The sequence below is a fragment of the Penicillium mononematosum genome, assembly GCF_028829835.1.
Source record: "Penicillium mononematosum strain IBT 11891 chromosome Unknown utg000003l:1.0-8172316.0:1.0-8177699.0, whole genome shotgun sequence".
Taxonomy (NCBI): Eukaryota; Fungi; Ascomycota; class Eurotiomycetes; order Eurotiales; family Aspergillaceae; genus Penicillium; species Penicillium mononematosum.
In genome coordinates, this window is record NW_026643273.1 from 6,439,389 (window position 1) to 6,466,397 (window position 27,009).

Genomic DNA, 27,009 nt, shown 5'->3' on the forward strand with positions numbered 1-27,009 from the left:
CTTATTACTTTTTGGCCCGGAACTAACAGCCGGTGGGGGAATGACAGATGCATTCATATTGGGTCAGGTTGTTCTTTTCTATGCTCTCTATACGGCCAGCATCTGCTGCCTTCAATATAATGGTTTACCCCCTGTTACTGGACCCTCTCATCTAAACAATAATTAATTGGACGTCTGGTTAACTGTGGAAGAGCTGCACTAAAAGAAAGTACATTAGGCTGTTTGTGATGCCCTGGGCCATTGCCCGATGGTGAATTGGGAATTGCACATGTTGGTCAACTCCCATGTTTCTGCCATTAGCCTTCCAGTTGTCCCCAGATCGGCTTCGCTGCCGGCTGCCCCAGCCACGAATACAGCAGCCATGTAGTGGTCATCCGTGGCATGAGCGTCTCGATAATGAGGATGCTTCATGAGCCGAGTCATGGCCCGGCGGAGAGCAGGCCCGCTGTTGTTTGCTAGCGCGTCTTCTACTGCCTGACGAAAATCTAGAGCCCATTTCTCAGGTGGCGTTTCCTGGGCAAAATTGTCACTATATCGCAACATGGGGCCCCAGACATTGCGATACAGATTATGTACCGCACCGCCGGTTCCAATGATCAGGTAATTCTGCTCTCGCAATGGCCGTAGAGCTGTACCAGCACGCATGTGGAAGTGTGGATCATACTGCACGTTGGTGGATATGATGGTTGTAGGTGGGCACCGTTCAGGAAACATGCGAATAAGAATGAGATAGGTATCGTGAATCCATTCGAAAGTCTCGTTGGCGTGCACGTCAAAGCCCTCGGCGGATAGAAGGTTGATACACTTGCGCCCACTGTCAAGATCCGGCACAAGCTCGTAGTCGACGTACTTGGACGGGTGCACATACGCCACGGGAGACTTGGTGGGATGGGGGTTCATCGCAACTTCCAGGCGGTTGCTTCCTGAGCAGCCCCAGTGGGCACCCTGTTCCGGCATCAGTACGTCGTCTCGCCGGGGAGCGGGAAGCATACCATGATGATCACGCCCTTAATACCATAGGCCAGGGCGTCATCGCCGCATTTCTTCCAATAGTCGGCGGACTCCGACTCTTCCCCCAGCATCATGGTCGAGCCATGGGAAAAGAAATGCACTGGTGTGAGCGCTGAACAGTGAGGTCAGACAGCGAGTTCAGGCAGAATCAGTTGGGACTGTACGTACACATAGCGAATTGATGTTATGCCGGGGATGATGATATTCTAGGGTGCGTGGTTAGGATGTAGCTTGTGTGTGGCTTCTTTTCTAACAACTCTCCAGGTGTCGTATTACACACCCCCATTACTCGGTAATCACCCCCAACATCCCGAATGGGGACATCCACTTATTCGGGACCACATTCCCCCGGTTTGATCATCGATAGCTTCTCCACACGCTTCTCCACACGCTCCTCCCTCCATGGTCACCAACCTGTTCCAGTGTGGAACCTGTTGACAATCCTTCACCCGCATTGGCCATCTTGATCGTCACGTCCGCTCCCGTACTTTCATTGTCGGGCCCTCTTGTCCGATGTGCTGGCTAACTTGGTCGCGTGCGTGCAGACACCCAGGAGACGCCATACCGTTGCTCTGTGTCCAACAAGCGGTTCGGTCGTGTGTGAGCCCCATTCCTTCTGTTATTAGACTAGGCCTGTCAGCAACTAACGTGCGGAGTACACAATGACCTATTGTCCCGCCATTCAACTCTCTATGACCCCAACAGAGACTCGGCCTCCACGAAACGACGGTGCATCGAGGGTAATAGTGCGCTAACCCGCGCGTCGCAGGCTTGTGAGGGCTGTGCCGAGAATCATCTCCGCTGCGATGATGGTAAACCCTGCCGTCGATATCAACGGAAGGGGTTCCGCTGTAATCTGCCCACTGGATCTGTGGAGGGTACTCCACCGACTCCGGCGACTCGGCTAGAGGTAAACGCTCCCGGCAATGACGGGAATCCATTGTCGCCATTACAACTGCCACAACAACCACACCAGCCACAGACTGTCGGTGGACCCTGCGCCTCATTGGGCTTTAGCAATCAAATAGGATCCGTGAGTCCGGGCAGCTATTCGAGGTGGCTACATGGTCCCGGCAGATAAACATTGAATACATACCACTATCACTATGCATATTCATTCCGCGCAAAAAGCAATGACTACTACCTTAGAATGTCACATGTGAGATCCATGCTTTTCCACCATAAGTCCACGCCCAATAGCCCAGAGAACACACCCCCGCGAGGATCGAGATCGAGAACAACCCCAGCCCTGTAAGAATGCCTTGCTCAAAGAACCCTACGCCTCCACCCAAGGGCCGCCGAGTCGGGGAGACCAGTTTACCCGACTGCAAGACCAGCATATTCTGCAAGGCTGAGGGTGATTTGATACGTAGAATATCCGTGACTGACTGCGACAGCCGGGTAGGGCGGATATAATGTGGCCGAGGAACGGAGAAGACGGTGGTGGGGTATCTCACTGAGCGATCCAAGGCCACTTGTTTAGGGGCAGGGGGTCCCACTAGAAGGGATAGAATTATATTAGCGCTGTAAATGTCATTTAAACGTTGTTTAATTGCGATCCCCTTACCCAGGACTTCCACAGGGATGTGGTTGACAAACGAGACATGCGCGTTAGTGAACTGCGTCAAATATTTGGCAGACTTCTCGTGAGCGAAAACGTATGTCCCCCGAAGGTTTTCAACCCTAGTAAGCCAGTCAGTTATTGGTCTTCTATATCGCGCTGTTCACTCACATATTTGACAAATCGATGGCATGATCCAACGAGCGCACAGTGTGCACCAGCAACCGGGCGTCAGTAGGCTTATCCGACAGCGCCTTGGGATCTCTGTTTCCCCATTTTTATTAGCAGAAGTCGTGGAGTCTGCGAAGAGTGATAGCTATACAGTCGGTCTGCTTCCACAATTTTGCCCCTTCCCAGGGACGATACGACCCGTAATCCCCGTCTTTCTTCTTGGTGGTCTTTTTCCGGCCGTCCCTCGTCTCCTTGTATTGCACTCGCGCTCGGCGGAAAGGGCACACTCGCCTGCACCAAGGCTATCAGAAACGGCTCCTTGATGTATTCATTGACAAGGACTAGGTCGGGCGCGTAGGGCGAGCGGCCACCGAAGCTGAACCGGGCTGCTACGAGTGCTTCAGCTGCACGATTGATATTTGCTGTGCGATCCACAACAGCCACTACCTTACCGGGTAAGTGATCGTCTTGATGAAGCCGCATATGTTGTGGTCCGAGATCCTCGTCCGTTGCTGGAGTCGGGACGAATGCGATAGTACTGCGATCAAGCGACGACTCTAGGAGGTTCTTTATCAACACGGGAAGGGCTTGAGTAGAGATTGGCAGCTTTGTAGATGCGAGGATTAGCGTGGTCTACATTATTGAATGTCGAGAGTGTCGCATACTTCAATAACGATGCAGTTACCAGCAGTAAGCGCGCCAGCGACAGCGACTAGGATCGAGTAGAAGACTGTATAGCTCGTCGGAACAATGTATACAATTCCCACGGGTTCTCGTCGGCTGGCAGCGTCCTCCCCTCTTGCAATGGCATACTCATCCTGGTGTGCGCGGTCGATGTTCAAAGACTGATGGTACTCCTTTAAGGTGTTCAGTGTGAGGAGATACTCCACGGCAGCCTCGGGGGCGGCATAATCAGTGTCTGCGCAAATGGCCCCCTGAATGGTATCTGCTTTGTCAAGCAGTGCCTGCTGAAGGGCCTCCAGCTGGGTTCGGCGAGTGAATATGTTGTGCATGCGGCCATCGACGGCAGCCTCACGAACAGCTCGAAGGGAGTCAGCCATGGCGAATGATTGAACGAATGAGCAGATTAGTTCAAGGTCAAAGATACGAGCTTTAAATCCTCCGATCTCCTTTGACACCCTGTTCTTGGACGTGGGGTGTGATGTTCCCTCGGGAAGAGGCGGGCCACATTCCCGACGCCGGGGTGCGTCTACGTCCCCGTCTCCGTCTGGCCATTTATATCACATTTGCTTTGTAGCTGTTTTTACCTCGGGGGCAAAACAGGCCTTTTAACATGTTTTCATCCGCATCAACCTCCACCACCGCTACCGCTACCAGTATTCGCACTGCCCGACTTCGGGTGCAGGGATACCCGGCAGACTACGACGTATACGAGTCCAACGTGGCCGCCTGGAGTTCTCCCTCGCAGCAGGTTGTGATCGAAGCCGCTGCTGGAGAAACTAGAGCCCATAACCCTCCCGGATGGCCAGATGACTATCGCCGTATCCCACCGCACCGGCCGATTAATCGGCATCTCGACCAAAGCCAGCGAAGGGTGTACACAAGTCTTGGAGAGCGAGCATTTTTGACCGTAATGTTTACCGGATTGGAAATGAATGTGGTGAGTGATGCCTGCTTGTGCACACACGCCTGAGATTTATGTGCTTGCTGATTGGGACAGATTGCAAACCGCTTGTGGAAGGTCACCGGGGAGCGACTCTCTGAAAATTTGTTTACATACAAGCTGGGCGGCGAGTTTTGAGTGTGGCCAATAGTCGAAAGTATATCAGCACATGCAATTTCTTTCCTATATAGAATATGGTTTTCCGACATGCTATATATACATCTCTGTAAATCTAATCTAACTCGCTGTTCACTATCCTTTGGCGGAATGATAGGCAACGAGACATACTTTTGAAACTGCGGTCCGAAACGGACGTGGTTGAGCCCATGGAGCTTCTCCTTCGACCTATTTCAATTGTCTAATCGTCAGCTATTGTTCGCGTTCGCGGTTGATGGAATACTTACCGATCGATTGGGGAGTCATGTTTAAAGCTACCGTATCCCTACGTATCGCCCCAGGAGACTTCTAGAGCGATTTTGCCTCCCCGTTCCACCACGACGTTTGTTGGCCAAATATCAACATCCACGGCGTATGTCACCCACAATAACTGGCTCCACATCCGTGCTCGCGTAGTTCCGGTGTGGCAGCCATCCCTCTTCGCAAATATGCCTCGTATAGCTGGGCCGTTTTCACTGAAATCTATTTTAGAACAAACGAGAAGCTCGGTGTAGTTGATATATCTTGTTCGAGCTATTGTGCCAATTATAGTACTGCTGCAGCTTCCATACTTCAAATAAAGGTACAATCAAGTCTCATGCGACATCACAATAAATAGGATTTTAATATACATAGTGAGCACAAAGCATTAGTGACCACAATACCAGATCTGGGTTAATCCTGTCGGGGGGAACCTAGACCCCATATCGGAATTCTCTAACCTTCTTCTGGTAGTAGTACGATGCCAACAAGCCAGTGGCGCCGAGCGCCAAAGGCACAGGGGCCTTAGCCCCGGTTTTAATAATCCTGGGAATTGCAGAACCGAGAAGAAGTACGCTGTTTCCCAAAGCAAGCTCGGTGCCGTAGTCACGGTTCTCTTTAATCAGATACCCTGACCAAATCGTCAGCTCGGGTGATGAACTAGTGCCTGGAATGGCGATGTCTGGTTGTCAGTCACTTACCAGAGTATGCGTACGAGATTCCGAGCCCGACACCCGCGATCAAAGAAGGCGCTGAGCGGGTCTTCAGGTACCCAGCGATACCCCCTGCAGGCACTGTTTTGAGTCATTAGTTGGCACGTCGCACTCGTTACGTGTGCAGGGGCGACTTACGAAGGGCGGCAAGAGTGAATGAAGGGTGTTCAGCCATGATGAGAGATGTTAGAGAGGTGATGACGTTGGGGTTCGTGACAGTCTTCGACAAAGATCATTTAAGCATGCAATTCTCCGGAACGTTCCGGGGTCCCCTGGTAAACAGGAGCTAGTCCCAATTGGATTTGGTGTCTTGGCGTATGCCCATAGGTACTAACCCAGGTGGATGTCTACGCTTACTCATCGGGACCTCGGGAGTCCACGGTTGATCTCTACCAGGGCATTATTGTATGGATATGTAAATCGATTATGGCATCTAGTTGGTTTAAACCTGGACACTGCTTTTTAATCAGCCTGCCGAAATATATATATTTGAATGGCATATATCCCCTAACCTTCAACTATGTAGAATTCTACTCACACTTATTCTCTCGCCATGTAGGCGTACTTCCAATATCGTGCTATCAGGGTTTCGGTCCGCACACAGCTCGATCAACTCCCGAGCAATATTACCATACCGTTAAAAGAGAGGGTAAATGTACCCGTGAGGCAGACTCTTTGATACACAGCGGCACCGACTATCTGAAGCACCTCCGATTCCAGGAGCCGAAGTGGTCGACAACCCTAGTACCATGGAGAACTGCCTCATATCTTTCTTGTCGACTGGAACAGAGAAAAAGACATCCTAAGCCCACGGGATCTTACTCCTGCAACGATAATAATGGCGACGTTGGTTGTATCTGCCCTGGCCTTCGTGGTCAGCGCTTCATCCTCCACTGAATCCGCTGTTCTGTCGTAAAGCAGCGTTTCTCATGGGGTGAGCGGAGTCGTCGCCTCGCTATTCCTAGCAATATTTCTCCTGAGATTTGCTGCTGGATCGTTGGTATTGGGCCCTCTTTCGAAAACTTGGGCTGCAATGCTGTCTATGCAGTTTCCACAGCGCCTCTTGTTGATCTGGATAATGGGATCTGGACTTCGCCGAACATTGGAGCCAAGCTGGCATCAGCTTTGAAATTATCTACACACCTCTGATAGGCTGTCTTTACTTACCCCTTTATTTCCCCTGCTTCAAAGTGATAGGCCCGTCACCCCAGATCAACCCAGATGATTATATATGTATCAGAGAGGAAGGGAAGGGTCTAAGCGCTATGTCCGGGAAAGGGGGCGCCTGGGTAACCAGACATGGAAAAAGGGGGTGTGAGAGAAAGGGGGAAAATAGAACAATAGAAAACAATAAAATAAAAAGCCACAAGGAAAACATGCAAAACAGGTTAAATCGAAGGATCAGATCTTCGAGATCACAACTGCACTACGGCGTACAACCTCCTTACGCGGCATCTACCCCGGATTCAAATAGTGGATACCAAAAAGCAAATGCATGTCTAACATAGTCTGCATCGAGCTAACTCGTCATAAAGGGGTTAGACTAGGTGAGATGAAGATTCGCCTCCGTGCCCCATCAAATAAACAACTGGGGCACCGGGTACAGATGCCATGTTGGATCCACTCTCTAAATGTCAAAACGATATGTCAGAATGCCAGCAGATACACCTGAATACTCATCCAGTATATTGTAGAACGGCCATATACCGAACTGTATAGTGTACATTTGGTAACCTCGCCTCGACGTGCCAGGAGGTGGCGCGGGAACGCCACAGTATTCAGAAGGAAACGGGAAAAAAAAAGACGGAAAAGAAACGAGTGCGAAACATGCAATTTCGGTTCCCTTCCAGAAGCAGTTTGAGGAAAAAATAATTGAACGTAAATGATTCGCTCGCGCGGAAATCTCGGATTACGGAGTGGCCATCTACTATACCCGTGGACGTAGGGACAGATTTTTTCTTTTTCAATAAGCATTGTTGGATGTTAGATTTGCAGGCCCACTCCGACTGTGCCAATTCCATTTTTATATTTTTTAGGCTTTTCCGAGGTTGGCTTGGAAGATTTCGTTTTGGATCTCTTTGGGGTTTGGGAATTTTTGACTTTTGACCTTTTTTTTTTGCCACCCGATTCCTTTCGCGGGGGATAAGCCTCTACGATAACAGGGGTTTCACTTCTTTTGTTCTAGATGGTGTTATTATTAGTGTAATATGCATTACAACGTAAGCCAAATTTCTTATTTGAGACTTGGAAGACTTATTTCAAAATTTTGTATAGAACACGCGATAAGCGATAAGATTAAATCAAGCGGTGAAAGAAATCCTCGACATCCCGTGGGTGATATTCGCGTTTAATTGGACGTTCATACAAAGAGAACACGTTGGAGAAAATTACGTAGGTATTGACTATTCAGGAAAAGCTGTTGAATATTAGTTGTACAGCTTTAGAAGGCTGATTTTTATTTCTGCCTGATTTTTGGCTGAGATTATACTCAGCTCTGACCGACGTGTCTTAACTACATATGTACATATGTAGTCTCGGATCGGATACGTATCCAGCGGTTAAGCATCCGCAAGTCGACACGGAGGTGCCAAGTCTGGGACTGGACGAATACAAGCACCGTAGCAACTCTAAAAATATGCAGTTTCCCTAGGAGAAAAGGGAAAACTCGGGTTTCTTCATTGGATGTCTAATGGTACTGCGCCACTCGGTCATGAGTGGCGAAGGGCGACTCGCGCACCTCTGGCTGGTTCAAAAATGTACTTTGCTTTGTACAACAGGGATAGGAGTGTTGGTACTATAGTATTGGACTAAATTATCCTCGGATGATCACCTAGAGAGTTATGTTACTCCGTACGCATGAGATTTGTGACGGGACTCAAGTGAGATGCAGGTTCAGATGAGAGTTACTTCACATCTGCCATATCCAGATTATAGATAGTTAGTAGTAACTGTCAGTAAATGGGCGTACAACAATGTATCCAGATGTACTCTATACAAGCTATTCAGAGATAATCAATTCAGTATTGAATATTGAAAAATATTAAAACAATTAAAATAAAATAAAATAAAAAAGCCACCTACTAAGCCAAATACAGCCAGGCAACGGGTTCAGCCAATCAAACAAAGGGAATTCGGACGAAAGCAGAACTTAACCCAATAAGGGTGCAGGAACGGAGATACTAAGCCTAATTCAGCACTAGTGCGGGACAATGGGCCTGAAAATTTTAAAAAAATTTTTGATTGCCATTTCATAGGGTTTTGCCGCCCAGGTTATGCCACAACGATAAATATCCTCGCCCCCCTTCCCTTTCTTCCCCTCTCCTCCACTCCTGCATCTTTTTTTTCGAGGGTCGGCCTCTTCTTTCTTTTTTCTTGTTTTTCTACTCTGCATAGACAGAATAGAAAAAGTTTCGCTCCAATCTTTGAGCGCTCGCGTCTGAAAATTTGACGCAGTTGAGTCTTTTGCTCAAAAAAAAAATTCTACGATACCCCTCATAGAAAAAAAAGGAAGGATTTTTCTTTCTTTACTCTAATACCCCCCTTCCTCTTTTCCAACCGCCAAAATTTCTTCCAAAATGCCTGCCGCCAACGTCGCCTCTCCTGCCGTCACTGGCAAGGAGACCGCCCAGTCGGTCGCTGTCCTCGAGGACCTTGTCAAGAACCTCAACTTGTCCAGCAGCGCCGATGAGGCCGCTGCCGCTGCTACCAACCTTGCCACTCTCTTCAGCGGTCCCATCGATGACCAGACTGTTCCTCTGAAGGCTACCGAGATCTTCAAGAAGCAGCTGGCCGACAAGAAGGACGCTACCGCCCGTGAGCGTGCCCTCGAGGGTATCCGTGCTATTGCCTCCCACTCCACAATCGCTCCCGGTGTTGAGCCTCACCTTGTGGCTCTCCTTGGCCCCGTCCTTGCCGCCGTCGGTGACAAGATGGTTCCCGTCAAGCAGGCCGCCCAGTCCGCCGCTCTTGCTATCACCCAGGCTGTTACCGGCAACGCCGTCAAGGCCGTCATCACCCCTATCCTTGATTCTCTCGCCAACGCTCAGAAGTGGCCCGAAAAGATGGCTGCTCTCGACTGCCTCAACATCCTCGTCGAGTCTGCCCAGATGCAGCTCGGCTACCAGGTTCCTACTTTGATCCCCGTCATCTCCGAGGCCATGTGGGACACCAAGGCCGAGATCAAGAAGGCTGCCTACTCCACCATGGAGAAGGTCTGCGGTCTGATCGTCAACAAGGATATTGAGCGTTTCATTCCCGAGCTGATCAAGTGTATCGCCAAGCCCCAGAACGTCCCCGAGACCGTTCACTTGCTCGGTGCCACCACTTTCGTCACTGATGTCACTGGCCCTACCCTCGCTATCATGGTTCCCCTGCTTGACCGTGGTCTCGTTGAGCGTGAGACCGCTATCAAGCGTAAGACCGCTGTCATTGTCGACAACATGTGTAAGCTTGTGGAGGACCCCCAGCTTGTCGCTCCCTTCTTGCCTAAGATGTTGCCCGGTTTGAACAAGAACTACGAGACTCTCGCCGACCCCGAGGCCCGTGAGAAGACTCGCCAGGCTCTTGACACCCTCTCCCGTGTCGGTCACGTCGTTGACGGCAAGATCCCCGAGGTTTCCCGCGCTGGTGACATCTCCACCGTCTCTGCCATCCTCAAGGAGATCCTCGAGGCCAAGCACAAGGACGTCATTGCCAAGTCCGAGGAGGCCATCAACTACGTTGCTGCTATCGCCGCTCAGCTCGTTGACGAGAAGGAGAACGACCACGTCATCTGGACCCAGAACACCATCCCTTACATCACTGCCATCGTTGGCGAGGGTGATGCTAAGGCCGTCGCTGAGGAGCTCCGCAAGAAGGCCTGCCCCGACGCCGCTGCCGCTGATGCCGTTGCCTCTGACGAGGAGGAGGGTGTTGACCTTTGCAACTGCACTTTCTCCCTGGCTTACGGTGCCAAGATTCTGCTGAACCAGACTCACCTGCGCCTCAAGCGTGGTCAGCGTTACGGTCTCCTCGGTCCCAACGGTTCCGGAAAGACCACCCTCATGCGTGCCATTAACAACGAGCAGCTTGAGGGCTTCCCCAAGAAGGATGAGGTCAAGACCGTCTACGTCGAGCACGATCTCGACTCTGCCGATACTGAGCAGACTGTCATTGCCTGGACCCAGAAGAAGCTGGCTGAGGTTGGACAGCACCCTCCCCGTGAGGAGCTCGAGGCCAAGCTGCTCAACGACTTCGGTTTCTCCGAGTTCCAGATCCAGGGTCCCATCACTGCCCTCTCCGGTGGTTGGAAGATGAAGCTCGCTCTCTGCCGTGCTGTCTTCGAGAGCCCCGATATCCTCCTGCTTGACGAGCCTACCAACCACTTGGACGTCAAGAACGTCGCATGGCTCGAGGACTACCTGAAGAACTCTCCTTGCACCTCCATCATGGTGTCTCACGACTCCAAGTTCCTTGACAACGTCATCCAGCACGTCGTTCACTACGAGCGCTTCAAGCTCCGCCGTTACCGCGGTACCCTCTCCGAGTTCGTCAAGCAGCACCCCGCTGCCAAGTCCTACTACGAGCTCGGTGCCTCCGAGATGGAGTTCAAGTTCCCCGAGCCCGGTTTCCTTGAGGGTGTCAAGACCAAGTCCAAGGCTATTTGCCGTGTTACCAACATGTCCTTCCAGTACCCCGGTACCCCCAAGCCCCAGATCCACGGAATTACCTTCCAGGTCTCCCTTGGTTCCCGTATTGCCGTCATCGGTGCCAACGGTGCTGGCAAGTCTACTCTCGTTAACGTCCTGACTGGTGAACTTATCCCCACCTCCGGTGAGGTCTACCAGCACGAGAACATCCGTATTGCCTACATCAAGCAGCACGCTTTCGCTCACATCGATAACCACCTGAACTCCACTCCTTCCGAGTACATCCAGTGGCGTTTCCAGACCGGTGAGGACCGTGAGACTATGGACCGTGCCAACAAGATCGTCACCGAGGAGGATGAGAAGGCCATGGACAAGATCTACAAGGTTGAGGGCACCCTCCGCCGTGTCATTGGCATCCACTCTCGTCGCAAGTTCAAGAACACCTACGAGTACGAGATCTCTTGGTCTCTGGGTGACAACGTCGGCATGAAGTCCGAGAAGTGGACTCCTCTCATGTCCGCTGACAACACCTGGTTGCCCCGTTCCGAGATTATCGTCTCTCACCCCAAGCAGGTCGCTGAGGTTGACCAGAAGGAGGCCCTCGCCTCCGGTCAGTTCCGTCCCCTTGTCCGCAAGGAGATCGAGCAGCACTGCGCCAACTTCGGTCTCGACGCCGAGCTTGTTTCTCACTCTCGCATGCGCGGTCTCTCTGGTGGCCAGCGTGTTAAGGTTGTTCTCGCCGCTTGCTCATGGCAGCGTCCCCACCTTATCGTCCTTGACGAGCCCACTAACTACCTTGACCGTGACTCCCTCGGTGCCCTCTCCAAGGCTATCAAGTCTTTCGAGGGTGGTGTTGTTATCATTACTCACTCCCGTGAGTTCACTGAGAACCTGACTGACGAAGTCTGGGCCGTCAACGACGGTATGATGACTCCCTCCGGACACAACTGGGTCCAGGGTCAGGGTTCCGGCCCCCGTCTCGACGCCAAGGGTGACGATGACGAGGACAAGTTCGATGCCATGGGTAACAAGATCGTTGTCCAGAAGAAGGTCAAGCTTTCTGGTAAGTCATACAATTATACCTCACTTATACATCACAATGTTCAATTGCTAACTGTCTCCTTACAGGCTCTGAGCTCCGCAAGAAGAAGAAGGAGCGTGCTGCCCGCCGCAAGCGTGGTGAGGAGGTGTTCTCCGATGAGGAAGACCTTTGAGCGCCCAGTTCGGGTGTTCATTGATGCATATTATGATCGTTTGATGAATTTCATATGCTTTGCTAGGACAAAATACAATTCTCTGTTCAAACATTCGTTATCATCTTTCCAGACTGCTGTAGATTTGTGACTTCGATCAGAGCATAGAGCTATTTGCTCAGATTGGTTCAAGTTACTGCGGGATGTAGTCGTGTCTACTCAATACCCCGATATCCAGGCTGGTTGCACTGGTCTGCCCTCGCCTACGTAGTTAACTATCTTCCGTTATATGCATTGCATGTCTCCCCTGTTACCTGGAGCCCTGCATCCAAATTAGCTTCCTCCCCTTATAACGTTTTCATGCATGGTCCGGCAACCGTCCACTCCCTATTTACACAATCTATATCTGTCAGAAGTTTCCTCCCACTGTTCTACTCACGCTTATTGCGCTTCCATGATTATGATTTTATGCTACTATGAAGAACAGTACATGACAGTTATATCGTGCTTTCGTCCGGGCTATATTTTTGTTTGTTTTATAATGAAAACGATCCCGACTCCATCAAGAATCGGCCTCGAAAAACTGTCAGAATCAGAGTCGGAGTCATATGGAGTTTCTATCAGCGTACGCCGGCTCATCGATTGGTCTCGGCATGCCGTCCATCTTTCCTTCCAGTCCTGAGCCGAGTACCCGATACCAGGCCGAGATGTATCCCGAGTTAAGTGTAACTATGTAAGTGATATAGCTCCATGGACTGACTCTATGGCTATAGTAGTACTAGCTTGAATTATAATGTGACGGGTTTTTTCTTTCTATTCTGTGGTGTAAACGCTACCTAGGTAGCTCTCTAAAAGACATTTATGGTCGATTTATATCTCCAATCATGAGGGCCTTGTAACCATGTCAAAAATTCTATCATTTCCTTGCCTGTTCCTAGGAAAGTTATCACACACTATCTATATCTCACACCGTCTCGCCCTTGAGAGCCAAAACTCCGACCTACTAGGATGCCAGGGGGGGAATAGCCCACTCCTGGTCAATCCTAGCTAGAACTACGCAAGAGCCTCCAGAAATGGTAAATTCCCTATTGTTGGGGTGTGCTGCCTGGCTGCTGGCCCTCCTCTGCTTGTCAGAAGCTCTTCCTGCCGGAGATAATTTTCCAGGCAAATCCTGAGCTCTTTGGCATCAGAGTAATGCAATCGCCAGGCGATTTGCGACTGTCTAGAACAGTTTCGCTTCTTCAACGTCTCGTTTCTCCAAGGGTTTACAAGAAACGAAACCACCTGTTACCCCATCAAGCCTCGACTGGCCCGACCTTGACATCAACCCTTCTTTGAAGCTCAGCCATGTTATCCACTTGCCGCAGCTTCTTCCGCTTCTGAACCTCCAGGTCCTTGAAGCGCTTCTTGCCTCCATGCTTCAGCTTCGTAATCATATCAGCCGCTTGACCGCGAGTCAAGTCCTCGGGCTTTATATTGCCATCTCGAATGCGAGCTCCGTTCAGCATTTTGATTTGTCCCGGTGTTGCCTGGGCCCGTCGCCAAGGTTTCCAAGATGCGATGTAATGTTCTTCAAACTTCGTACTGGCAAAGGTATCCGCTGCACGGACAATGCTCTCCAGATCCGAGCCAGTGGCGATCTTGCGAGGACGTGTGAATTGCGGTGCCTCTGTTGTTGGGTTATTGAATTTCATGACATGATGAGCTGTGAAGATATCGTCTGCTTTCTCAATCGTGATCCAGCCAGATATATCAGTAAGCATATATCTGTCATCGCCGACCCGGACCCAGTTGTGCGGGCTGAACGATCTGATGTGTCGCTCGGACTGCATGTCTCCTGAGGAGATCGTATATACTGTCGTAGGTTGTGAATTGGAGTTTCAGGTCGTTGTCTGAGCCATCGTATTGTTCATCGGCCTCAGGTGTGGCTTCCGATTGGCTTCCCTGATCATCATTCTTCTTCATATCTTCCACGCTGGTGTTGTCCAAAACCTCGTCTGGGTCCAAGCCGAACAATGTCGGTGTTGATAGGACTCCGGTCTCTAGCGAAGCTACCATATCGATAACATGGCAGTCCTTTTTCCCGGGAAAAAGTCGAAGACCACGCCCGATCATTTGAATGAGCAGGTTTCGTGATCTGGTCGGTCGAGCTAGGAGCACGCAGTCGATATTTGGGATGTCCGTGCCTTCTGTGAAAAGACCACAGTTTAGCAACACGGGAAATTCTTGGTCTTTAAAAGCTCGTAGCTGTTCAGCGCGGACGCCTTTAGGTGTGCTAGCCGTGATATACCTAGCATCGACGCCATGGTCGCGAAAAGCGGCGGTAAGCCGCCGCGCGTGCTCGATATCGACACAGAATACAAGAGTCGACTTTCGGTTCTCAGCACTTGCCATCCATGCCCGGACTGTGATGTTGTTCGTAGACGTAGTATTAACCGCCTCCGAAAGCGATCCCAGAGCAAAGTCTCCGAAACTATCTTTCTTGACTTTGGACAAATTGGCCCCCGACTTGACAGTCGTAAAGACGGCATTGGCCAACCAGTTTTCGCCAATCATATCAACGTAGTCTTTGTGGTAGACAATATGATCAATGGCAGCGCCCAGTTTGAGACCATCGAACCGTGAAAAAGTAGCCGAAACACCCACCAAGACCGGTCCGTTGGCAGATGGCTCGTTCAACCCGAAATGTCCCAGAGCTTCACGGTATGATTTAGCAACTATATGATGCGCCTCATCCACCAATACGAGCTTGAATGCACTCGGGTCGAACTTGTACATGCGCCCCCGCGCTAGTGTCTGGACTGACGCGATGATGATGTCCCCTGCTCCCGTTGCAACATTCTTGCCCATCTCTATTTCGACGGTCTTGTCTGGATAGGCCAGGCTGCAGTGTTTCGCGGCTTGTTCGACGAGTTCGCGCCGATGGACGATGATCATGGTCTTGGTGGCTTTCGCATCGCGAGGAGGGATTCGGCTGATAAGCTGTGTGAATATGACCTGCAAATATCAGTATGATGCTGGATAAGAAGTATATTAAGCCTTACTGTCTTGCCAGCTCCTGTTGCAAGTGAAATTCCTAGGCGTCGATGGCCTTCACCCAGATATTTCAGGACGGACTGAATGCTTTCCTCTTGGTAGTCGCGGAGCACAATGCTCGGAGGAACTGGGGACTTGGTTGAGTTGAAGCGCACATGGCGCAAAGGTTTTTGCAACAGAGGATTCTTTACCAAGTATCTCCTTGGGAGTCTCAACCGCGAGACACAGCGTATGAACTCCATGCAGATGTTGTAATGGTCTCTGTCTCACTGAAGCTCAAACGCAAGTGCAAACAGAGCAAACATGCTTATCGATAAGCCTGAATCTCATAGTGGATCTCCGTAGCTCAACTTTTTTTTCTGATTCTATAGCTCTTGATGAAATTGACGTGGCAGATTTCATTAAGGGCGCAGCTGTGATGTTTTGCTACCGAACGTCCCGTATGCGCTGCAAACCTGCGAGCCTGAACGATGAGCGACTCCGCCTCCGTCTATGAGCCCGACGACGACGCCGAGTCTGATTCCGACTTCCAGCTATCTGAGCCTGGGTCCGACTTCGAGCAACCCCGCTCGTCTATTGAACGCTCTCCAACTCCAAACCAGGGCCTTGATGAATATGATTACCATCGCGACCCGACATTCAATGGGGTCGGACGACAAATCGGTGATGCGCTTATGGCACGCGTCCCGCAAATGCGTGGATCGCTCACATTTCTCCGAGCCTACTCCCACCTTATTGTGCAAAACTCGGAGATTATTGATTATGCCTCGTTGAGGGCAATTGAGAACACATATAAAGTCAGTCAGCATGGCTCGATGGTCTGGACACCCACCGAGAAGGAAGTGTTCTTCAATGGACTGGACCGGAAGGGCAAGGGCGGTATCAAAGAGCTTGCTGCTGCAATCGGTACGAAGTCGGAGCCTGAGGTTATGGAATATATCCGACTTTTGCATAAAGCCTTGGAGGCCCAGTATTCTTCCGACGTGCACCTGGAACGCATGCCTGTCTTAAGCGATGTCCCAGCGGCTACAGAAGTCAGCCAAGAGTGTTGTGGGCTACTCGAGGAATATGCAGATGTCCTATCATTGAAAGAGTCCCTCCTTGAAGCTCAAGCTGGAACAAAACAACACGGAGATCACTGGATTATAACTAGAGCTCATGCACATGATCTGGAAAACGAGGACGGCAGTGCTCGAGGTGACCTCCGCCTCGCATCTGATTTGCTAAACCTTCCATATTGGGTTCGGCTTTCTTATTGTTTGTTCATGAACTTCGGTGGGAAGCAAGTGGAGAACAACTGGTGGAACCTCGCCAAGAGACAAGACCTGATCACAGCGTATGGACATACCCCGTCTATGACTGCAGATACTGCTGTGGACTTCTACTCTCTCGCCGTTAGTGTCACACGCCGCTTGGTCCAATCATCCCTCTTTTTCGCTATGTCAAGACTGCGCAGCTCGAATCGCAGTGGAAACGATAGAAAGGGATATGTTCGAACGCGAGATGTGCGGGCCGCCATTGAAGTGCTCAACATGAAGCACTGCAGACCTAACTTTGTGGATATTGCTCGTCGCAATGAAACAGTCCTAGAAGATATCAACAACCGGAAAGGCTGGGTGCCTACAGTATTCACCTACGAAGAAGCCGAGGAGATCATCGACAAACACGAATGGACCCGGTACCGTAAAGATGGAACCATGTACAATGAAAACGATGAAGAGGACAGTGAAGACCACGACATCACTGACGACGACATCGAAGTGGACAATGACATCGGATCGGATGATGATATGGAAATGGAAGTCAACAAGCCAGAGGCAGAACCTGAGCCAACGCCAGAACCAGAACCAGAAGAGGAATCAGAGCCCGAATTTGAGTCAGAACCAGATTCAGAACCAGAGGACATTGATGACGACCCTTTGGCCACACGAGAGTCATCCGAACCGACAGCGCCAGTTGCACCGACGGACGAATTGGAAATAGACCCTGAAGAAGAGCGAGCAGATATTGCAGACCAGAACGCCAGCCATCGCGAAGAGGCCAGCTTTCTGAAGTTGATGGAACAACCCGTGCCGTCCGTCCTTGGTGAACCTATGAAGGCAGAAGAAGTCGAGGACGAGACCAAGCAACTGCCAGAGCGCAGAATGAGAGAGGATGTTTCTAATTGGCGGGATCGGACTGTCTACCGCAGCGATTGGGAGGAGTACGGGTACGATTTCGCCGATCTGAACGAAGACCTGGAAATGCCTCCGCTGAAAAGGCTCAGATACAACGAACCAGCAGTTCCTCTCTCCGCTGCGGTTGTTTCGGGCGAGGACGACGATGAAGACGCAATAGACGGGAACGAGGACGATGAGGATGGATCTCAGCAAGGAGAACTTCAACCAACCACTGGAGAGTCCTGGGTGAAATACTACATGGCAACGTTTGGTCAACCGGGCAATCCAAATGGGCCTGGATGAGAGGTACTAAACAATCTACTTTGAGTAATAATATAAGATTCCCATCAAGGACATATGATTAAAGAGTAAACACATTGATGAAAAAAGATCCCCAACCCCCCTAGTTCAACCCCCTAAGAACAATCCACTTTCTGGAGAGAGGGTGAATCAACAGAAAAGAACTCCAGCAGATAACAGAAAAACAAAAGTTGCGCCTTTTCCAAGCCAGAAAGTTCAGAATATTCATAACTCAGCGAGACAAAAAGCAGTCCCTGTGGGTTCCTCTCTCAGAAGATCCATGGGGGATTATCGTACATGTATTGAGGAAGCCTACAGGTCAAGGGTCTTGTAGTCGGCACCAGCTTGAGCGCTCAGAGGCTGGGTGCCAGCCCGTATATCTCCGCCAACAGGCTGGAAGCTGTAGTGGTTTCCAATGCCTGTAGTAGCAGCATCAGCCAGCATCTGGCTCGTGTGCTCGTTGGGGCCCTGCAGGCTGACAGTCTGGAGCGCGTCCTGGGCCTCCTTAACACGCTTCTTGAATGTCATCCGGTCCAAGAAGAGTTGCTGGCGCGCCTGCTCCAACTCCCGACGCTCAGCCTCGATAATTTCTTCCATCTCGTTGAATTGCTGCAGCTTGATCTCGAACTTCTGCAGGGTGACGTTGACTGCAGCGGAGACCAGGCGGGTCATTTCACGCTCCTCGTGTGAGGCAAGAGCACCAGCGCGTGCGGCAGATGCGGCCAGAGCGATGGTGCCAAGGGTCTCCTTAGGCTTGGCGGAAACCTGCTGCTCGGCCTCACGTGCGGGGTCCACGTCCATTGAATCCTCGGCCTTGACTGCGTCTTTGCCTTTGCCTTGTCCCTTCTCGAGCTGGCTCCGGAGCTCCTTGCGGATCTCGTCGACAGATCGGCCGGCGGCGGCGGCAGCCACTGCAGGCTCCGCCATCTGGGCTAGGAATGCCACGACAGAAAGAACGGGGTTTTCAGACTGGCTGATGGGATCACGTCCGCTGCCAGACCGAAGCTCAGGGACATCTTCAACATATTTGTCTTCGATCTCGAGCTGTAAGAACTTCATGACACACTCTTCCCGAGATCGTGTGCCAACGTGGCTCGCAATTTGTTCCCAGTTTTCATCGAAGTTCTCCAGGCCTTCCAGCAACAAAATCACTTCCGAGTCCGACCACGCAGTGCCTTTGTCGGTCAAGTGAGAGTAACCCTTGTCCTCGAGCTTAACAAAGTCCGAGGCATTGTGGCTAGAAGGCATTCGCCCTTGAAGGAAGCAATTCGGGCACAGATCATACTTGGTATCTGGCGTAGCGGCGTTGGCTGACGTCGTAGCCGATTTGGCGTAGTGGAATCGAAGTTTGGTGCAATCAATGCCGCAAGAGAAGCAGTGTGCCTTCTTCTTGGATTCTTGAGCAATGTCCAAGCCATTCGTTCCGTCGCCGTTGGTCTGCTTGTCTTTATCTTCGGCGGAGGTGATATCCTTGCCTTTGTCGTCATAAATGGTGCGGCGTAGTTCGAGGTTAAGATCGTCTTTAGATGGAGGGATGGAAGAGGTGGCACGCTGCGTGGCCGGGTGAACCTTGCCGGACGTGACGCCGTGATTTGGCCCAGGCTGGAATGGCTGCAGGCCCCGTGGAGTATCTGCGATTACTCGGAAGTGGCCGGTGAATGGCGGCCCAATATTGGACGGCCGTGTCTGAGGGTCAACCTGCAGAGGTGTTAGCTAAGGTGTGTTTGAATGGGAATAACAAGGCCACTCACCTGATAGTTGATCAAGCCCCACTGCTCAAGGAATGAGTGAACACGCATAATAGCGCAGACGTCACCCGCAAGGTTGCGACGGCAAGCAGTAACGGTCAAATACTCGATGGGGTTCAGTCGATAGGTATTGATCATGAAGTCTCGGTAATCTTTGTATGTGGCAGGTGTCTTGCTGCGGTTGCGGCCATTAAAGAACTCGGCGAGAGCCTTCTTCTCGATTGGGTTGATGGTGTTCATATCAAACCATGTCGCGTAGCTGGGGAGGATGATGGCGTGTGTTTGGGTGACGAGTTGTTCGCGCGCGGCGGCTTCAAGAGACGACTTGGATGCCGCGGGTTGTTCTTCACCCACAGCGTCCTCAAGCCCGTCCGCTCCCTCCACTTGCGGATGCGACTCGCCCACAGCATCCTCCAAACCTTCGGCGTCGGGCTTGGCGTCGGTCTCAGTACCACCCATCTCTTCGTCTTCCGGTTCAACTCCGCCGTTCCGAGGTTTCGGAGACGCAGGAGCGTCCATCGGGTTGTCTGATCCAGGTGTGTTCTCAATCTTCTTCACGGGCGAATCCTGGCGCGATTGCGCTCCTGTCCAAGAATTTAGCACGCGGTGCAACATCAAAGCCATTTGAGAATAGACATACCTGAGGCTTCACGAGCTGCATCAGCTGCGCCATCTAGGCCAGTCACAGACTGGACATTCTCGTGGGCCGCACCCGGGTTGATGGGAGTGTCATCCATGATGGATCAAAGCAAGCAGCTCTCGCGGTCGGCAGAATGTTACCTCCTTTCCCGCGTATCAGTCTGTCTGCTGTGTAGAGCGCGATAGTAGTATGAAATAAAACAATGAAAAGCCAGCAATGGCGTAAATCAAGGCCACGGGAGATGGAAGACCTAAAGTGATGATTGGACGGGTTGCTGGTGGGCACTTGGGGGAGGTTGGTCGCGACACGCAAAACTCACGGGCGAGTGCCAAGAACCGAATCGCCACTAACCGCTTTGGGACTTGGGACCTTTCCCGTCGTCATGTGATATGTGATTCATAATCTACATTTAAATGAGAACTATATCAAGTTTCAATATACGTTTCAATATTCCGAGGTCGTTGTCACTGTTAGTAATTTGAGATTTTGTCATTTTGTCAGTATAGCTATAGCCCTACTGGGCTATGTCACAGTGTTAGACTGCGAAAACATGTTCGAGAGTTGTCAGTTTTAGAAAACTAAAAGGTGGGGAAACCATGGAAATCCTAACAGCTTTATATACGATATGCAGGGAGCCATCAACCATGGATAGAAGATATTTCCCCATACTAAGCAAACTTGAATCCTACAAAAAAGAAAGCAATCTATTTTTCTGTGTATATTCACCCCCATGTGTGCATCAAGCAAGGCAATGATAGCCTGAGGTTCCTACAGTGTCTCCTTGGCTAGTGCCTGATATCTTAACTGGCTTCAAGCAAGCCAGGTTGTTCTCAACCTGATTCAAGTCAAGCACCTTAGGTACTTGAACATACAGACCTAATCAGCGAAGAGGAGCTCAACCTTGGATTCTCTACAGTAACGTATAGGAAGATACTTAAAGTGCGTACAAAGAAACCTTGAATTCGGCCTGATAAATTTAACGAAGAAACTTCTTTGATATGAATGCCGACAAAATATTTATATATTCAATACCCTTATAGTCAAATCTAACAAAAGCAGAAACAAAAACAAAAACAAAAACAACATATAGATACATACCATTGCATGTGATAACGTAGAATGGTTTACTTCGCTTGCTTCTTCTTATCAGGCAGCTCAGACTCATCCTCGGACTCATCGTCTCTACCTCTCTTGGTCCCAGGAGCAGGAGATTCGATCGGGCCGGCGGCAGTAGCGGGAGCGGGAGTGGGAGCATATGGCAATGTGCTTGCAGCAGCAGCAAGTATATCGAGAGGTTCAGTAGGAGAAGCCACAGGATTAGGCTCGGCTGAGCATGCAGCTTCTGCAAGTACATCTAGGGGGTTAGCAGGATTAGCAGTAGCAGTAGGCGCAAGTACTTGGTTTGCTGCATCTGCAAGCACTTCCAGGTTAGCACCGGCAGTAACCACTCTTGTGGCAATAGCACCATCAACTAGGTTCCTCAAAACAGGACCAAGACGAGCACGAGGACGAGCAGGAGCAAGAGCAGCGGCAGCCGCAGGGGCAGGGGCAGGTGAAGCGACAGCAGTGCCAGGGGTAGGTACCCTCCAGGCGGGGTCGGTAAACCGGTAAAACCTAAGAATATCGTATAGGATTTCACCAAGGACTGCCTCAGACTCTATCGATTGAACGCCTGATGGTAGCTCTCGCATCCTAGCTATGACCTGTTCTCGAAACTGGCTACTGGCAGCTCTGGCCGAAAACTGATTTTGCCAGGTATGACCTGGCTCAGCAAGCCAAGCAGTTAGCAAAGGATCGTAGACACTTCGGATAACATCGAGGACCGACTGACGGTCAAGCGCATTCTGTGGATTGTCAACGTCGTCAAGACGAAGCGGCAGCCACATTCTCCTAAGATTCACTTCAGATGCCTTCATACCAGATTTCACTTTCAAGTTGGTTCGAGGCATGTTGGCAATGTTATTGACAAATGATGTGTGTTGAATGAGATGGTTAACTTGTAGGATTGTTCTGGTTGTTTGAGTATTGGTGTTGATTGCTTCAAGGCTGTTGAATGAATATCGAGAGTTGGGATGGGCTTCGTCGACAGTTAAATACTTCAAAACCTCTTTATTCACTTGGATCAATGCGGATGTCTATGATACTGTTCTTTATCCTATTTAGAACAAACAAATACACTAAAAATACAATACTTGAGAAGCTCCTCATTACCGAAAGCTAATATAGACCTATTGTTTCTTTCAGCGTGGACATAGCAGCATTGTATTTCCTCCGAAGTCAAAATGAAGATAAAGAAGGGGCCTGTAGGACTTGAAACAACCCTATTTTGGTGGACGCAATAATAGAAATGAGTGAATGAAAACAGTTTAGCCCAATCACAAGACGCAATATACTTAGCATTTTCTATCATTAGAACCTTGAAAGTGAAAGAGGTGGAAGACAAAGGGCATTCCGAGGCTGCCTACTAATACTACTCGGCCTCGGTAGGAGAGCTTCGGCCTTGCACTCCACGGCAAGTATAGATTTCCATATTCCCTGGCTATAGCGAACTCACTATTCACTGGTACTCCCTCTAATAAGTATTCTAGACACATTTATGGGCCAGGTTGTATATAATAAATCCTTTTTTTTTTTGTTTTATACGGTAATCCACGGAGTATCATGTTATCAAAGGAAGATATGTTTCTTTAAGAAATAGCCTTAGTATCAAACGGGCAGATTCTTCTCACTTTGTTGTTGATACGACTTGGAACTTCATTCTATGTGGAGGTCACATCTTTATGCACAATGTACGAGAGATAATTCCTATCCTTTCTGCGTTCCATTAAAAGCGTGAGATAATGGCTTTGTTTTCCTCTTTTGATATCTCGGGAAAGGTTGCCTGGTTGGACCTCAGGAATCTCGGGGCCGACTCCGACCTTTCGGCCAATGAGATATCGCCGATTGATTAGCACCTGTTGCGAGACCGAGCCGGGTTGTTATCCGCCCGATCGCTGAGCCCTAAGTGTCCGAGGTCGGAATGCGCCCAATCCCAAATGTTTCCGATCACGCTGACGAACTGTCGAGGTGATAAATCTATATTCCCTACACTGATCCTTGCTATGGATTAGAAACTACAATGTTGAAATGGAGGATATCGACTATAAATTTTCCTCGCTCCCCTGGTGGACTGAGGTCTTCCTTTCTACAATCATCTGCCCTTCTACCCTCTTGTGTTAGTACTTGAGTTGATTCCAGCGAACTTCAACGAGTGAAATTCAATATGCAGTCGATTTTACAGTACCGTCGTCTCCGCCGAGAGGTGGAGGAGGACTTGGCATACGCCCGAGCCAAAACTTCCAGCTTGCGTTCTAACGTCTCCCCAGCCTTACTCGAGGCAAATGCGGATGGCTATATGCGCCCGGAAGCAGAAGGAGAAAAAGAGCCAGTTCTGTCAACTGATATGCTTCTCGTGCCTGGTGTTGCGGTTTCACACCCAAACGGAGCCAACGGTGATATTGTCCTGGTGGTCGGTTGGAGAGACAACGATCCGAGCAATCCCCTCAATTGGTCAGTACTGAAGAAATGGATGGTCATGTTCATGTGCGCTCTGATCGCCATTGCAATGACGGTTCCATCATCTATTGAGGGCGCGACACAAGATGCCTTTGACGCTCGCTTTGGTGTGAACAGTATGGCGGGGTCAATGACGACTGGTATGTTAATTCTTTTTTATTTACAATTTCCCATTATTCTGCTTTGGCTTTGAAGATCAGGTCCAATATGTACTCACTGGTGTTGAATGAGCACAGGTATCTTCCTCATCGGTATTGGCGTGGGCTCGCTATTCTCTGGTCCTTTCTCAGAGACCTTCGGCCGTAACGCTGTTTATTTCGTTACTCTGATCCTTGTCATTGTATTCACCTTGGGAAAGGCTTTGGCCCCAAACTACGGCGCTGCTCTCGCGTTCCGCTTCATTTGCGCTCTGTTTGCAGCCGCGCCTATGACGGTCGCTGGTGGAACTGTCGGTGACATTTGGCAACCCTTACAGATCCCCTTCGGCCTACCCATGCTCACTATGGCCGCTTACATGGGTCCCATCCTAGGTCCTGTAATAGGGGCCTACACACCAAAGATTGGGTTCGTTTGGGCTGACTGGATCTCTATCATCATCGCTGGTGTTGTATTGATAGTCGTGATCTTTGGCCAGCCGGAGACGTTCAGCCCTATCTTGCTGGAATGGCGTGCGAAGCACCTGCGCGATCTAACAGGCGACGACCGCTATCGTGCTGAACATTCCGCTGTCATTAGCTCGTTTAGCAATCGGCTGCTGACGAATGTGTACCGACCTTTCGTCATGATCTGGACAGAACCCCTTATCCTGATTTTCAGCTTTTATCTTGTCTTGTTATACTTTGTTCTCTTCACCTTCCTCAACGGTTATCCCTTTATATTTGCTAACGTGTACGGGATCTCCACGAGCTTGACTTTTGTCATCTTTGCTGCTATGGTCCCCGGTGTTCTCGTCGCTCTGCTTTTGGTTCCTTTGCTTTATAGTCTTACAAAGAAGGCTGCTAAGAAAGCTGCTGCTAATGGCAAAGTCCTGCAGCCGGAGGTGTCTCTCTGGTGGGCTATGGCGGGAGCTTCTATTTTAATGCCTATCTCACTCTTCTGGATGGCTTGGACCTGCTACGTAAGTGTTCATTCCATCTTAGTCTCCCTACATCTGCTAATACTGTTTTATTTTCTAGTCTTCCATCAGTATCTGGTCGCCGATCGTGGCCTCTGGTATCTTCGGCTACTCTCTTGTCTGCATCTTCACTACAACATATATGTACACCATCTTTGTGTACTTGAAGTTTGCAGCCTCGGCTCTGGGATTTATGACATTTTCACGTTACGTCGTCTCCGGCGCCCTGAGCCCGGCCTCGGTCAAGATGTATGAGAACATCGGCCCCCACTGGTCGTTGACAATCGTTGGCATCGTCGGAACTATCATGGCGCCCGTACCCTTTGTGCTGTATAGGTATGGCCACAAGGTCCGTGCAATGAGCAAAAATGTCCAGAACAAGGTTTAAGAGGGTCCTTGCCAACTACGTGAATTGCACAGGCATAGGGCTTGTTCTTTTCTTCTGGTGGTGTTCCGTTTACAAATAAGGTCTACATTTTGTCAATGGTCAAGCTATGGCATGATGATTCGGTGTATATACAACATATCAATTAATGCTAATTCATAAGAGGTTCTCCCAATGATCCAGTCACACTCACATGATAACGTACTAATCAAGCACCCATAGCAATGAAGTGGTACAGTACTTGATTTTCAAACCGGATTTTTATATTATGACTCTAGGGAGCAGAGAATGGCATATCAACAATTGTTGTCAGAGAGAGCTACATTGAAATGCAACCTGTCATCGACTGAGGTGCACCCCGTGGACTTTTATACTGATTACGTCATACTGACATAAGGGCCGTTATCAAGTAACTACATCTATATAACCTGCCTGGTCAGCCCTATTTAGCAGTGTGCATTAATATATTCCTTTCCTTTAATTCTGCATATTAAAAGAGTTAACACTCACATTCTTGGTGAACCGAATATTTCCGAGGTCGGCAGCATGACGCAAATTCCACTCCACAACAAGTGAGTTCAGACCCTTTCCCCCATTCGCTAATGTTTACTTCTTTCTTTAGACCCAATCCACTAACTAATTCTATTTCTGTAGAGACGATAATGGAAACAAGAACAATAGCAACTGTCACAATTGCAAAGGTGAGCCTACATTCTCTAAACAGGCTAGCAGTACTAAAGACTACTTCGCAGGGTGCAACGATGTATGCTTCTACACCATCTAGATCATTCTACCTCCACACTACCAAGCTACCTTCATAACCTTTCTGAGACTTATAAATAACTCTAGTGCTCCAATTGTGATGACTGTGTCGACTGTTCATTCTGCAGCAACTGCACGAACTGTGAAAAATGCAAGCAATGTTCGAACATGACAAGTTGTAGCAAGTGCCAGGATTGCTCCAATATGGAGAACTGCGTCAATTGCCATAATTGCTCCAACATGGTAAACTGCACTAATTGTGAAAATTGCTCCAACTTGAAGGTCGGTTCGTGACGTGGAGTATAAGTGAACAAAAATAGCTGACTGCCTTTGAACGGTTAGGACCGGGACGGTGCTGTTAATGAGTCCGGGTAGATAAGCGAAGGCAAGCAATGAAGCCTCGAAGTGGGGAACACGATTGTACATATGGTTGCTAGACAGGTTCTTGCCTCTAGTGCTAGTGCTCGCACCTAGCTTTCTCCCTTGTACTTCTTCTACTTCTTCTTAGATGCGTTCGCTTTCCCAGATAGATCCGCGGACTATAGTTTTCATATCATCTATTGATTTGATCTCATCGAAATTCTACAGATTTTCGCCTACCCCGCCATGTCTCACCACCGAAAGAAGACCTATCAGTCAGCGGAGGTTACACTTAACAACTATTCTTAGAACGATCTCATACATGAAGTCCCTGCAGATCAGTCCCGAGGTGGCATTTTACAACACTGTAATTGGAATAAAGAAGGCCTGAAGTCGCTGCCTAGAGTATATTTTAGGGAAATCCTCTAGGTTAAGTGGGGCAACTGTCGCTTAAATATATACCCGGCCACTAAGACAAGACCCTCCCGCCGTAGTGGGTATAAATCAAAACGTGGGTGCGTCTCTGTTAGAGACATCAGGGCCCTCGGATCCCCCTAACAAGTTCCTAAAGAACAAAATAGTGGAGACAAGTCGTGATATGCACATTACATACATCACCGGTATTCATAGAGC

General features: G+C 49.7%; 11 protein-coding genes across 11 annotated transcripts; 5 read left to right on the forward strand and 6 right to left on the reverse strand.

Moving 5' to 3' along the window:
- Positions 1-213: 213 nt before the first annotated feature.
- Positions 214-1,183, reverse strand: N7519_007477 (DODA-type extradiol aromatic ring-opening family dioxygenase; the record flags this gene model as incomplete). The annotated part of the gene is made up of 3 exons (XM_057294253.1): positions 214-945; positions 993-1,123; positions 1,180-1,183. The coding sequence occupies 3 exons, from the start codon at positions 1,181-1,183 to the stop codon at positions 214-216; spliced, it is 867 nt and encodes a 288-aa protein (XP_057149064.1).
- A 375-nt stretch (positions 1,184-1,558) lies between these two features.
- N7519_007478 (Zinc finger C2H2) lies at positions 1,559-2,092 on the forward strand (the record flags this gene model as incomplete). Its single annotated transcript, XM_057294254.1, has 2 exons — positions 1,559-1,607; positions 1,668-2,092. Coding segments are annotated over 2 exons (474 nt in total), but the record flags the coding sequence as incomplete, so codon positions are not given.
- Positions 2,093-2,156: 64 nt separating this feature from the next.
- N7519_007479 (uncharacterized protein) lies at positions 2,157-3,804 on the reverse strand (the record flags this gene model as incomplete). Its single annotated transcript, XM_057294255.1, has 5 exons — positions 2,157-2,509; positions 2,579-2,694; positions 2,744-2,836; positions 2,895-3,376; positions 3,409-3,804. The coding sequence occupies 5 exons, from the start codon at positions 3,802-3,804 to the stop codon at positions 2,157-2,159; spliced, it is 1,440 nt and encodes a 479-aa protein (XP_057149066.1).
- Positions 3,805-4,037: 233 nt separating this feature from the next.
- N7519_007480 (uncharacterized protein) lies at positions 4,038-4,505 on the forward strand (the record flags this gene model as incomplete). Its single annotated transcript, XM_057294256.1, has 2 exons — positions 4,038-4,364; positions 4,425-4,505. The coding sequence occupies 2 exons, from the start codon at positions 4,038-4,040 to the stop codon at positions 4,503-4,505; spliced, it is 408 nt and encodes a 135-aa protein (XP_057149067.1).
- Positions 4,506-5,218: 713 nt separating this feature from the next.
- On the reverse strand, positions 5,219-5,672 carry N7519_007481 (TMEM14 family protein; the record flags this gene model as incomplete). Its single annotated transcript, XM_057294257.1, has 3 exons — positions 5,219-5,415; positions 5,486-5,578; positions 5,636-5,672. 3 exons carry the CDS (start codon positions 5,670-5,672, stop codon positions 5,219-5,221), a joined length of 327 nt encoding a protein of 108 aa, XP_057149068.1.
- A 3,400-nt stretch (positions 5,673-9,072) lies between these two features.
- On the forward strand, positions 9,073-12,338 carry N7519_007482 (putative translation elongation factor eEF-3; the record flags this gene model as incomplete). The annotated part of the gene is made up of 2 exons (XM_057294258.1): positions 9,073-12,187; positions 12,253-12,338. 2 exons carry the CDS (start codon positions 9,073-9,075, stop codon positions 12,336-12,338), a joined length of 3,201 nt encoding a protein of 1,066 aa, XP_057149069.1.
- A 1,274-nt stretch (positions 12,339-13,612) lies between these two features.
- Positions 13,613-15,595, reverse strand: N7519_007483 (DEAD/DEAH box helicase; the record flags this gene model as incomplete). The annotated part of the gene is made up of 3 exons (XM_057294259.1): positions 13,613-14,037; positions 14,105-15,314; positions 15,362-15,595. The coding sequence occupies 3 exons, from the start codon at positions 15,593-15,595 to the stop codon at positions 13,613-13,615; spliced, it is 1,869 nt and encodes a 622-aa protein (XP_057149070.1).
- Positions 15,596-15,823: 228 nt separating this feature from the next.
- On the forward strand, positions 15,824-17,815 carry N7519_007484 (uncharacterized protein; the record flags this gene model as incomplete). Its single annotated transcript, XM_057294260.1, has 1 exon — positions 15,824-17,815. One exon carries the CDS (start codon positions 15,824-15,826, stop codon positions 17,813-17,815), a length of 1,992 nt encoding a protein of 663 aa, XP_057149071.1.
- Positions 17,816-18,124: 309 nt separating this feature from the next.
- On the reverse strand, positions 18,125-20,297 carry rscE (uncharacterized protein; the record flags this gene model as incomplete). Its single annotated transcript, XM_057294261.1, has 3 exons — positions 18,125-19,510; positions 19,564-20,144; positions 20,201-20,297. The coding sequence occupies 3 exons, from the start codon at positions 20,295-20,297 to the stop codon at positions 18,125-18,127; spliced, it is 2,064 nt and encodes a 687-aa protein (XP_057149072.1).
- A 1,027-nt stretch (positions 20,298-21,324) lies between these two features.
- N7519_007486 (uncharacterized protein) lies at positions 21,325-22,149 on the reverse strand (the record flags this gene model as incomplete). Its single annotated transcript, XM_057294262.1, has 1 exon — positions 21,325-22,149. The coding sequence occupies one exon, from the start codon at positions 22,147-22,149 to the stop codon at positions 21,325-21,327; it is 825 nt and encodes a 274-aa protein (XP_057149073.1).
- Positions 22,150-23,462: 1,313 nt separating this feature from the next.
- On the forward strand, positions 23,463-25,257 carry N7519_007487 (uncharacterized protein; the record flags this gene model as incomplete). The annotated part of the gene is made up of 3 exons (XM_057294263.1): positions 23,463-23,895; positions 23,992-24,872; positions 24,931-25,257. 3 exons carry the CDS (start codon positions 23,463-23,465, stop codon positions 25,255-25,257), a joined length of 1,641 nt encoding a protein of 546 aa, XP_057149074.1.
- Positions 25,258-27,009: the final 1,752 nt, after the last annotated feature.